At 33.3% G+C, this 12,038-nt stretch overlaps 1 protein-coding gene across 2 annotated transcripts; it reads right to left on the reverse strand.

The window, feature by feature from the left end:
• Positions 1-642: 642 nt before the first annotated feature.
• LOC147521091 (F-box/FBD/LRR-repeat protein At1g13570-like) lies at positions 643-3,169 on the reverse strand. 2 transcript variants are annotated; one of them, XM_086590201.1, is made up of 4 exons: positions 2,632-3,156; positions 2,103-2,397; positions 1,830-2,000; positions 643-1,225 (listed from the first exon to the last, which is right to left on the reverse strand). In XM_086590201.1, the coding sequence occupies exons 1-4, from the start codon at positions 3,015-3,017 to the stop codon at positions 803-805; spliced, it is 1,275 nt and encodes a 424-aa protein (XP_086446327.1). In that variant the 5' UTR covers positions 3,018-3,156; the 3' UTR covers positions 643-802. The 2 variants fall into 2 exon arrangements, with proteins under 2 accessions (XP_086446327.1, XP_086446257.1); XM_086590131.1 differs by having other exon boundaries at positions 2,103-3,169.
• Positions 3,170-12,038: the final 8,869 nt, after the last annotated feature.

The following is a 12,038-nucleotide window of genomic DNA, read 5'->3' on the forward strand; positions in this document are numbered from 1 at the left end:
ATACCAGGGGATCTGTCCAAAAATCAATCAAAAGTCAACAATTGTGGCTGGGCTTATAAATTGTTGGGTTGGCCCATAAACTATTGGGCTTATAGATAATGGGCAATTGGAATGGCCTGGGCTTATAAATTGAGTTGTTTTATTTGGTCTTCATATTTGAATATTTTTGCCTAAGATGTGTAAGCTTTTTACCGAAGCGCGGCGACGAAGTTGTCGAAGGCCGTAGGAAGCGCCGAGGTCTCATGAGTGGCGAGGCACGGGCATACCCTAGTAATCACATAAAACACCAAAAGACATGCATGTGCTGCCGTATAACAAAACCTCTATTTATAACTTGAAAAATAAAAACGATCGGTAAGCACATGGACCAAAATATCGCCAATATATATTGGTATTTTGGTACACCAATATTAATATTTCCGATATATATCTACCGAATATAAAACTTTTTTTTTCCCGATATGTATCAGAATTTCCGATATAAAATTTTATATCGCCAATATAATCAATATATCCAATATTTACAATATATATCGATCGATTTTTTGACTATTTTTTAATATAAATCCGATATTTCTAATATATTTCTGATATTATATTTCCGATATATCCAATATTTCTGATATTTTAAATAGTTTGGACTGGTCACCAAAAAAAATTAATATATCCAATATATATCAGTTTTTAAGTACACCGATATATTCATCTATATCGATATTTTGGGACTTGGGTAAGCAATGTCGAAACTTAATTACAACATCAGCAGCAAGAGTCAATTCAAAGGTGAAGAAGATATTCACTCTTAATAACAGCATATATTGTCCAAATGATAGGCAGCATGCTTATGTTTGGGGCATAAGCTAGTATCAACTTCCCAATGCTCAAACAACAATATCTGAGCATCTGTTGACACCTTTGGCAATTGGAGCAGTTGATCGTGGAGTATTCTTAGTGGTACATTACAGTTCTCGGACTGAGATGCAACACCATCACCCTCCTTTATACTGTCGATGTCCTTCTCCAGGTGAAAATCGGAAGCAACAACTAATACCAAAGACTCCAGTACAACGGCCTTATCCAGAAAGAACTCGACCATTTTCATCTCAGTATGGCTTCCTTGAAAACTAGTGATCTTGACTATCTGGAGATTATAGAAAAAACAGCTAGAAGGCTCTTCTGCTTCTTTTGCAGTGTCTGGTTTCCAGGGAGAATATGGACAAGAGAGCTGTAGTCATACTAAAGTTAGAGCAGCAAAGATGGTCTGTCTTAAAATTAAGCAGAATATGTGAAGAAAAACTTAGGGAGTACAAGAAAGTTACTACATGCAGGTTCTACATTAATGGTGTGCTTGGTAAACAGAAACGGCCTGCAGTAAAAAGCGCTATGAACTTACAAATACATAGGAGCATCAGTTTATGTCTTGATTGAGACAAAATCTGATTATCTAAGACTAAAGAGAATTAATTACGTTTCTCCAGGATCATACTCATGTTTTGGTGCAAGGTCCTAAGCAAGATACAATCAGATTGATGCTAGCAATAAGAACAAAAACACCAACGACAGAACCTAGATTCTTCTATGCGCAGTTTTATTTTACCAAGCAGAACCCGACATCAATAGGAACATACATAGTTTTATCGACAGATTTGAACTTAAACCCCGTTTATTATAGTTACTGTACTGCAACTTTTACCTAATAAATTCAGTATCTTGCTTTGTTCATTTTGGCTCACTCAAGAAAATAGTGCTATAAAAATTGAGCACATTAAATTGGACAAAAGAAAGAAAAAGAGCCACATGTAACTAGCAACCAAGTAAGGACTACATACATCTATGAAGAGTTTCTCCAAGCAAGGACAGATTGTATGCTTAAAGAAGCTAAAGGTGTAACCAAGATACTCTTCCCCGATCTGTCCCCCAATAAGAATTTGCAATTCTTGCAGATTCGGCAGAGAGAGTGGCAGATTATCGGGAAAATACTCCTCTAACATAGCAATATGCTGGTAGAAAAAGAAGTCATGGTTTGAGTACACAGTCATCAGTATAATTTCAATGAAAACGATAAATTTGTACACTAATTTTTTTGAAATAGAAATGAATACCATTGGAGGAGCAATGCACATTGTAAGAATTTTGATATGAGAGACACCAGAGAAAATTTGAATAAAATCATGTTCAGGTTCCGTATGCTCATAACCAGCTGCACTGATGAAAACATCTTCCAAAGCAGAGACATTTCTGAAATCATACCCGTACAAAATACCACCATGAAAATGGACTGATTTGAGATTCGGAGCAAAGATATCAACCTCATAGGCATCAGTAAGAATCACACTCAAGGTTTTCAATTGGAGGTTTGGACCTGCAACCTTTATAGACCCCAAATTATTGCAGTACCTGAGATACAAGTTGGTGAGAAGTGGGCATTTGGAAACTATGCTTTCAAGTGTATCGTCTGTAATACTAACTTGACTAAGACATAGTGTTTGAAGGGAACTGAAACCAGTGAAATCTATGGGTAGATTCAGCTCAATGTGACTTGTTCTTAAATGAACCAAGGAATCATAACCGAATAGAATAGCAAGTAAATCAATTTCTACTTTATACTCTCCGATTTCTACAAGTGTGTACTTTTCTGTTGCTTGACAGAAAATAAGATCAAGTTCCTCGACTCCTCTCAATATTGCAAACTCTATCCACTTCTCAACATTGGCCTTATAATGCTCTCCCGGATAGAAATGGAGGAGAAACTTTTCGATCTTATTGCCACTGTGAAGCTGAAGATATTGGTTAACAGTATTAACAAACTGTTCTTGTGTTTGAGCCTTTGCAAATTCTTTGCCAAAGTCTAAAGTGGTAGCATGAATCCAAAGATACTTCCAGAGGTTTCTCCATCTTTTGGACAGAACACTACTTCTTAAAGCAACTTTCATAGGAAGGGAAGAGAGAATGGATTCAAGGATACCATCAGGTAGCTCACTAATTCTGTCACAAGATTTTGCCATGGATTCTTTCATCGCCCTCTGAATTGTAAGTACCTTGGACTGGAAGACTTAAATAGCTCTATACATTACACTATTTTGTAAAATAAAAACAATGGAAAGTATTAGGATGGGGTTCTTTCTTTCTTAGCTTCCAACGGAAGCTCCAAGTTCAAGTACTTGGATTCGATTTTTCAATGAAATTGACTGCTCCAATAAGTCGTGTTTCAATAAATTATCAAAGAAAAATATTAAAATAAACAAGATAAAGTGATTGAAAAGGATGGGCACTAAGCTGCAGCTCGAACTCCTTGAAAAAATAGTTTTCCTTGTGATCGAAGCTAACTGACCAGGGATGAGCTCAAAGGCTGTGATTGTAGTGGTTGTGTTTTAATGTTTTAAAGAAAAGTATCGTTCTTGCAACGGAAGCTCAATTCATGTAGGTAGTTTAATTGGCCCTCATCAAATTGCATTGTGTAACCTCTCTCCCCCAAAAAATATATATATATATTATAAATTTGTCATATTACAAGTTTGTCAGAAAGCTCAGGCCCAATAACCAATTCAACCGGTCTCACTATATTAAAACCCATGCATCGTTTGAGTATACCACCGAGTCTCAATGCACACAAAAGCGGTCACCCCATGTTGTTTGAGAGTTGGCACTCGGGTTTTTCTATGAAACAGGCTTAGCGTGTCGTTTGTATGTATATGTAAGCGGTACCACCGGGTCGTTTGGGGCCTCTATGGAGTGACATAAAGGAATCGTTTTGACTAAAATAATTAAGAAGTTCTAAACCAAAAAAATTCCTGATTAACCCATAATTAGCCCGATTAACCAATCAAAATTGATTACATAAACACCAATTACACTTTTCTTATACATAAACACCGAACATTTTTTCTTATAATACAAATCATTAATCGGCCATAATTATACAATAATTTATTTAAACAATTATCTGTAAAATTGAATTAGCAATGATCAATAATTAACATACCCCAATTGAATTAGCAAAATTGAAATCCGATTTAAAAGATTGGGTTAGAAACAATACAATTAGTTCTTGCACCAACACAGATTACATGCACTCTTTATCTGTTATGACATAGTATCTGTATGGCCAAAGTTAAAACACGAATCAAACACGCCAAAATCTAAAATAATGTAATCAAACATGCTAAAATCTAAAATAATAATTTGTTTTATATCTAAACTTGTTATTTTTCATTTTCTTTTATCAATTGTGAATTATAAACTAGTCTCAAACAAAAAAGAGCTAAATTGAATATGTTTAATCTTGACAAAAGGTAGAAAGCTAATTTGTGGCATAGAAATGTGGACTCATTCGTCTCAACTTCTAACCACGTAAACCTCAAAAAAAACTCAACACATCAGTTTATCATGTTTTTTGTTTTTTTTTTCTTATCCTTTTTGTTTTAGCAAATAAAAACAAAATGAAAAAACCACACCACCTCTCACTGTCCCGGATCGAAATCAGCTCTTGAGACGACCCAAAAAGACTTCTCATAAATATTCCTCCTTATTTAACTAATTTTCACACCATCTTTCACCAACACCAGCAACACCAAATTGTCCAGAGAAATAAACTCTAATTTAGATTCTACTAGAAATTTGGGCTATTTGATTCTTGTCTTAGAAACGAGGTGCTATAAATTTCTTCTCAAACAAGTGTTTTTTTTTTTTTTTTATGAATTCACGCAAAACACCAAATTACTTCGGTGATTGCTTCCATCTGTAATGATGTATTTCGGTATATCTTTTTTTATCCTTTCATTTGCTGATTATACAATCATGAAAAAGTTGCTGATTATACAATCATGAAAGTAGTTATGTGGTCTGGGGGGTGGTGGGAGAGTGGGGGGTGGTGGTTTTTTCATTATGTTTTATTTGCTAAAAGAAAAAAGAAAATGCAAAAATAGCTTATGCGTTGAGTTTTTTAGGTCTACGTGGTTAATTTGAGACGCGGCCCAATCAACTTTTGTTGTCCCGTAGACTACATTTCTATGTCTGTCTACAAATTTGCTATCCAAAAGTTATTATAAAATTTAAAAAATCTAAAATAGTTGGATAATTTCATAACACTGGTAGACTACATTTCTACGTCTGTCTACAAATTTGCTATCCAAAATTATTATAAAATTTAAAAAATCTAAAATAGTCATAACACTGTAAACGAGTTTTGACAGATTATACATCTTCAAATAAATTGATTTTTTGTGATAATGATCTCAATTGTGTAGAGAACCCACCAAAAACCAGCTTCTAACTCATAGTATTTAGTGGTGAAGTAACTTTAGAGTCACTTTAAGTGGAGTTCATATAACCATTCCATGTATGTATACTTCAATTTTCAAACACAGTTGGCTAGCCAAACAACCTTGCTGGATATCTTAGAACAAGATAAATAATATCTATCTCAGAACAAGATAAATAATATCTGTATGTGACAAATTGAAAAACACGTTATGATATTACTAAAGTGAATCTCCATTGAAATAACTCAAAGAACTTATTATAGATTCATAAACTTCAATTCCTCTGGTGTACACAAAATCCTTTAGGAACTGCACAAAAGATGAACAATTGACATCAGAAAATTGTTGGTAAAACATTTGGGTGATGATACCAGAAGTATGGGGCTTAAACCCGCCCGTACCAAGAGTTATTGATCTTGTTTAAAACAGGCTTGCAAAAATAAATAAATAAATAAAGAATAGGGTTAACTAGTAAGAAAGAAAATGGAAGATTTATATGATTCAAGGAGCATATCTTTATGCTATGGGAACTATTATGGTTTGGTTTGGCTGGCTAAAGATTTAAAGTTTCTTCCTAGAAGGCCAGAAATGGCAAGAAATGGCCCAAAGTAAATCTGTGTAACCTAGCTGGTTTCTTTCAGCCTGTAACCTGCCAAAATTGCAATTTGCAAGACTTGTGAAAATATATCCTGGTTTATACTAATTTTTCATATTTAAGCCGAGTGAATTGAAATTGGCAGTCTAGACAGCCATTTTAACTTTTATATATCTTTGGTGTTAATTAAGAAAATAGGCATAGTGCCTAGGCATCAATTCTGGCCTGAGATTTATTGAGAATAGACAAATTAATTTGGAAAGGTGATGTGAATGTACATTGCTCGTCTCTTTCATTATGCCCTGGCCCTGAGGCAAAGCAACCAAGCAGTTGTTTCGGCCACCAAACCAAAACAAAAAATAGGGGCCACTATTATTATGGACACAAAATTGTAGGGGTTTGGATTCTATTATTTATTGGTCAATAAATATTTATTAGTGAAAAAATTTTTTTTTTAAAAAATAAATATGTTTGGTCTCTATTATTGTAGAAAATAGTTTTTCCCCCAAAAAAACATTTATTGGTCCAAAAAACATGTTTTATGATAAATAACAAAAACTTGTTTTTCAAGTTAAAAAAAACATTTTTTTGTTAAATTCTATGTTAGTAGTGATGCTAGAAGAGTTGTGACATTGATATATTGAGAGAAACCAAGATGAAGAACAATTGAGAAGAATAGAGATTGATTGAGAGAGTTGGGTTGGAGAGATTAGGGTTAGAGTGATTAGAGTACTTTTGTTCTCTACTAAGAGTTATATATTTATACTAACTACTTTGGGTGTGAAGTAACTCAAAACATGAGAATAAAAACTACTAAATATGAATGTCCACATTTATAGAAACGTGGAACTTTACATATAGGACATATTCTAATATTTGTTTCTTCTTACTTTTTCATCAAGCTCCAAAAACATATGAATTGCCCATTAGTGAAAAATGTCAAGATATGCTAAGATATTTCGAACAATATCGTGAAATTTATTAGTTTGATAAAATAATTTTTAAGAAAAAATCTCAACCAAACATGTTTATTTAAAAATTGTTTTAAAATAAATATTTTTTCAGAAAAATACTTTTTGAAAAAAACTATTTATTTATTTTTTTAAAATGAGATCCAAACACCCATTAAATTTTATAATAAAGAGTTCAGTTAGGTGCCACTTATTTAGAACAAAAAAAGAACCAACCATATTTAAGAGAAAAATAAATACACGATTTCAATTAATCCCTCAATCCTTGAGAACCCATCTCCTTATTAAACTCTTTGGCAATATTTACCTTACAAATAATTAAAAAAACAAAAAATCCAAACTTTTATCCAAACTTTTAAAAAATCACAATTAAAATCAAAACTTTTATCCAAACTAACTCACAATTAAAAAATCCAAACTTTTATCTATATCTAAAAAATAAATAAAACTCCTCTGTCAAATAACAAAATCACGTCACTCGCTCTATTTTGAATCATATTGAGTAACACAAGTAAAAAAATTTGATAACATTAACGCATATAGGAGCACATTCTATTGTCTTGATTTAGGGCACCAAAATGTTAGGACTGGCACTGGTTCTATGGGCGGCTTTTGTTTAGGTCCATTATTATCTCTTGTCACCGCAGGCTGTTCCAGGTCTTGACGAACTAGAGAATCAGTTAACAATTTTGATTGTAACTTTGAAAACGAAAGTGTTGTTTCTGCTATTGATTTTGATTTAAAAGTTAGAATTACCCACATGTCTTATAAGTTACAAAGGGAAAGAATATGTATTGCCCTTTTGAATTTTCATATCCGACTAATTATTGTTTATTCTATCTTTCTTTCCTTGAAAAACACCATTTGTTTTTGGGAAAGATAATTTAAAAAAAAAGAAGAAGAAGAAATGCAACCACACTTCCAAAGTTCCCAGAAAAGAAGACAATATTTCAAAACATGTGTGCTTTTTTGAACCGGATTAATATTCTTGATTTTTTGTGAGGGTACCATCTAATCATCTAAATTATCATAGCCTAACAAACATCACCTAAATTGTTTGATTGTCCTGCAACGTGAAGCAGGACGGGACATTCCTAGAATTGTGAGTCCCTCTAACTTTATTCTTTGTGCTTTAACGCAACAACCTCGCTACTGTCCTGTTATGAATTATCTTTAGATTAAACCAGCTTAATGTATTAGTCCTCTATATTAGCAAATATGTGGTTTTTGACTTGTCCAACAGTTTGATTTTCCATAAGAACAAAAACATGTGATCACAGTGGGCTTCATAGATAGCTGTCCACTGAATTATTATTTTTTGGTTTCTTTTTGGAATTTGTTTTTAAGTCACCGCGACTTGATCCCATGACCAAACTAGCTAATAGTCAACCATGTATTATGCATAATAGTATGAAGTTGAACACTTGAACGTGATGAGCTGAATAATTGACTGAGTATCTTTGAATCCCATGACCAAACTACCTAATAGTCAACCATATATTATGCATAATAGTATGAAATTCAACGTGATGGCTGAATAATTCACTGAGTATCCTTGATTCGGTTCGATATTGAATGCTCCGCAACTCTACCGAGCTAGAGCCTAAATCAAGGAAGAATCGTTCAGTCATGTCTCATGACTTTCGTTAATTTGTTATTTTTCTATATTTAGAAGCAAAAAAACATATCTATATAATAAGCCAGGGATTTTTTCTGCTTTACATTTAGCCTAACACAAAGGTTCAGATCGATTTTTGGTACAATTGGATGGCTGAAATGTGATGATCAACCTCGAGATACGTGTTTCAGCTGTTTTTAATTAGTTAAGTCAGTTTTATATCGCATTAGCAGTGTTCGCAATCCAGTTACATCAGCGGTGTTCCGTCAGTGTATGGTCGCGGGTTCGATACTTGCTGCAAGCATTTTCTTTTATTTATTTATTTTTCATTTTGTTCTCATCATTATTATCAAGTTTAATTTATTTATTTTTCGTTCTCATCAATATTATCAAGTTTAATAAGTTAAAAACAACTAAAGAATATGGTTCACGTTGTGAGTCGGATCCAGGAGAACACACATTGCGCTCGCTTGGTAGTACTATCTACTGACCCATAACCATCATGCTAAGTGAATTTTATCTCAATTAATTCGTAGACATTTTAAATACTACCTATTAAATACTATCTATTGTGGGCAAATCACTAAACCAAAGAGATGAGTGCCTTTCAGGCACGGGGCATATACTAGTCTTTAACAATACTCACGTTTTTCAAAATGTCCCCCCCTCCTTGTATGACGGTCTACAATGAGAACCATATTGTTCTCATTATTCTCCTTGAGAGAGAGAGATGGATTTATTTATAGTTATGGATTTACCAACTTAGCAGGCAGGACAGTGTGCAGGAAGAGTGATAATAAAATGACTAAAATAGCCTAATTGGTATGCCAGTAACAATGACATTGGGGAAAAAAGATGGTATGATACTGCAACATAAAGAAATGCGCCCGCTCAGAAAATTTGCATTGGTATGACTTTACAAGAAAATAAAATAAGTAAAGACATTGGATTTAAACCTTTGGTTTTAGAGCATCTCTAAGTGGTGGAGACATCAACTACATGTTTGAGGCCAAAATTTGAAGCAAACATCAGCAAACAATGACCAACTCTAGGTGAACGCAAATCAGAATCTCAAATTTCGTATAGGACCTATATTACCACTGTCGCGTGACAGTTGGAGTGTCGTACGTACCATTCTAAAAGTAAAAAAAACAACTCACACGACAGTACCAATATTGTCGGGCGACAGTGGAAGCGCCGCACTACCATTCCAAAAAAAAAAAAAACAACTCACGCAATACTACCAATGTCACCTGATACTGCCACTATCGCGTCGTATCCGCATCCGAAACTGTAAATTTGCCTCCACAGATGCGGCTAGACAGTTGATATCTCCACATTTGCCTCTACCTAGAGGCAAAATGAGATAGTGTTTATATTTTAGGATCATTCAATTTTTCAAATCAAAGTATCAACGGCTATTTTGGTTGGTTTAGGCGGCATAACATCAATTAGACTTGAACAATCAAATTATCACTTCAAATTCTTGGGGATTGGACTTTTGTATTGGTGATCCATTTTCATTCTGTTTCCAACAAACTAGGAATATGAGGAACCCTGAATAACAATATTCAAGTTTGCAAATTAGACAAATCAATGGAAGTATTCAAAACAGAATTCCTAAAACTTTTCAACCATCGGATTAATCTTTCCAGCTTTGTTCTTCCCACTAGCGAAATGAAGAGATACATTCCATACACATTAGTTATAGTGGGTGACAAATATACCACTCTTTAATGCTAAAAATGGTTCAGGATAGTATCCACAAAGAGAGTGTATTGAAATTGTTAGGCCCGATGGAGTAATAGGCGTAAGGAGTAACAATATATGGAGCATTGGAGCCCGTGAAAAAAAATAATTCATTTTTCAATAAACTAATTCATAAGGACTAATGACCATAACTGAATTTTGATTTTTTTTTTAACAGTAGTGTATTTTCAAACCGCTGCGTCTCTCCGAAAAAGTACATTATTTTCTACAAAACTTGATCTTTCATCATTTCATGTACGTACTGCTCAAAACAATCAAAAAAAAAAAAAAAAAAAAATCATTTGCATAAATTCTTTTTTTGCATTCTGGATTTAGTGAGAAATCGGTTACCTCGACTTAATCGGTCAATTTGGTAATTTAATTGGTTGGTGAAAAAAATTAAAAAATCAGTAAAAAACTAGATATTTAGCAATGCCACCAGTTTTTTGGCCCATGGATCATGGAGCGGGTGGGGGACAACTCACTGAACTCAGTTTATGGCTAATGGCCTTACTTATGAGGGAGCCGGTTGTAGAGTCGCTCCCGGTTGTACGTGCCAAAATCAGCTTTGTAAAAGCAAGGCCGAAAATATTGGTAATATAACAAAATATTAGCAATCTTTGTCGATATCAAAAAATTAAGTACCCGATATGGAAATAATATTTGATATTTTGGCACCGAACCTTTTTGCAAAGCAATATATCTTTCTATCGATGATATATATGATATGCTCAATATATATCATTTGATTTTTTGACCATTTTTTTTTACTAGTCTATAGTATTTCGACGAGGGCCGGCCCCCGAAAGCTTACGTGGGCGACCGCCTGACAGCCCCCTAATATATAAGGCCCAAAAATAAATTTTTAGTGGAAAAGAATTATTTCACAAATCAAAAGCCCATACCGATAAAAAACCCAAAAAACCGAAAATTTCACAGTAAACAGTCGATTCTCTCATATTCTCTTTTCTCATTAATTATGTTCATAAAAAAAGAAAATAACAATAGATATAATAGATGAGGAGATCTTTTCAATGACTAGATCTCTCTCTTCCTAATTAATAACGTTTTCTTTTGGAAAATCACTCCAATTAATTGCTTGAGTTGTCCTCAATTACTTAAATACAAAAAGAATTAAAAAAAAAACCCTCATTCACCTTATGACCATCTAGTATCCTCTCATTCTCAATAATTTCTTTCTTTACAATTGTGGATTTGTATTAATTTTCACTTCGATCAATCTCAATTACTTATTCATCTAAATTTTGATTATTTTTCAAGTAAGTTAGAGATTAAAATCAATTTTTCCTTTTCTTAAATATTATTTCAATAACTCAATTTAATTCCAAAGTAATCTAGTCTAATATTATTCACCTAACTTGATTTCTTGAAACGACATGATTGTTTTCCTAATGCATTCATAGCTTATGGAATTTTGTTGATTGTTTTTCCATTCATGTCACAGATGCATTTAAATTTTTAAAATTAAAACTATTGAAATCATACCTTAGATCGACTATGTCACAAGAAAGTCTAAATGGGCTAGCGTTAATATCTATTGAAAATGAATTTTTAAATAAAATTAACTTTGAAAGCATCATTGATGATTTTGCAACAAAAAATGCGAGAAGGGAAATATTTCGATGATCCAATTTGTGTTGATGGAACACTGGAAGAGGGCCACATTTCGCCGTTTGCATAGGGCCATTGAAAACTCAGGGACGGCCCTGATTTCTGATATATATTGTAATTCTAATATTTTCCGATACATATCGACAATGCAAATATATTTTGACTAGAGACAAAAAAATATATATTTCCTTGATATATTGATAAATATATAC

The sequence above is a fragment of the Coptis chinensis genome, chromosome 1, assembly GCF_015680905.1.
Source record: "Coptis chinensis isolate HL-2020 chromosome 1, ASM1568090v1, whole genome shotgun sequence".
NCBI classification, from domain to species: Eukaryota; Viridiplantae; Streptophyta; class Magnoliopsida; order Ranunculales; family Ranunculaceae; genus Coptis; species Coptis chinensis.

What these genes read in the sequence shown, in the direction of transcription:
- LOC147521091 (XM_086590131.1), bottom strand. Translation starts at nt 3,017, where the DNA reads ATGAAAGAATCCATGGCAAAATCTTGTGACAGAATTAGTGAGCTACCT. An exon ending in TGTGCATTGCTCCTCCAATG is followed by an intron (nt 2,001 to 2,102) that starts GTATTCATTTCT and finishes TTTTTCTACCAG; the next exon opens with CATATTGCTATGTTAGAGGA. An exon ending in TGGAGAAACTCTTCATAGAT is followed by an intron (nt 1,226 to 1,829) that starts GTATGTAGTCCT and finishes GTATGACTACAG; the next exon opens with CTCTCTTGTCCATATTCTCC.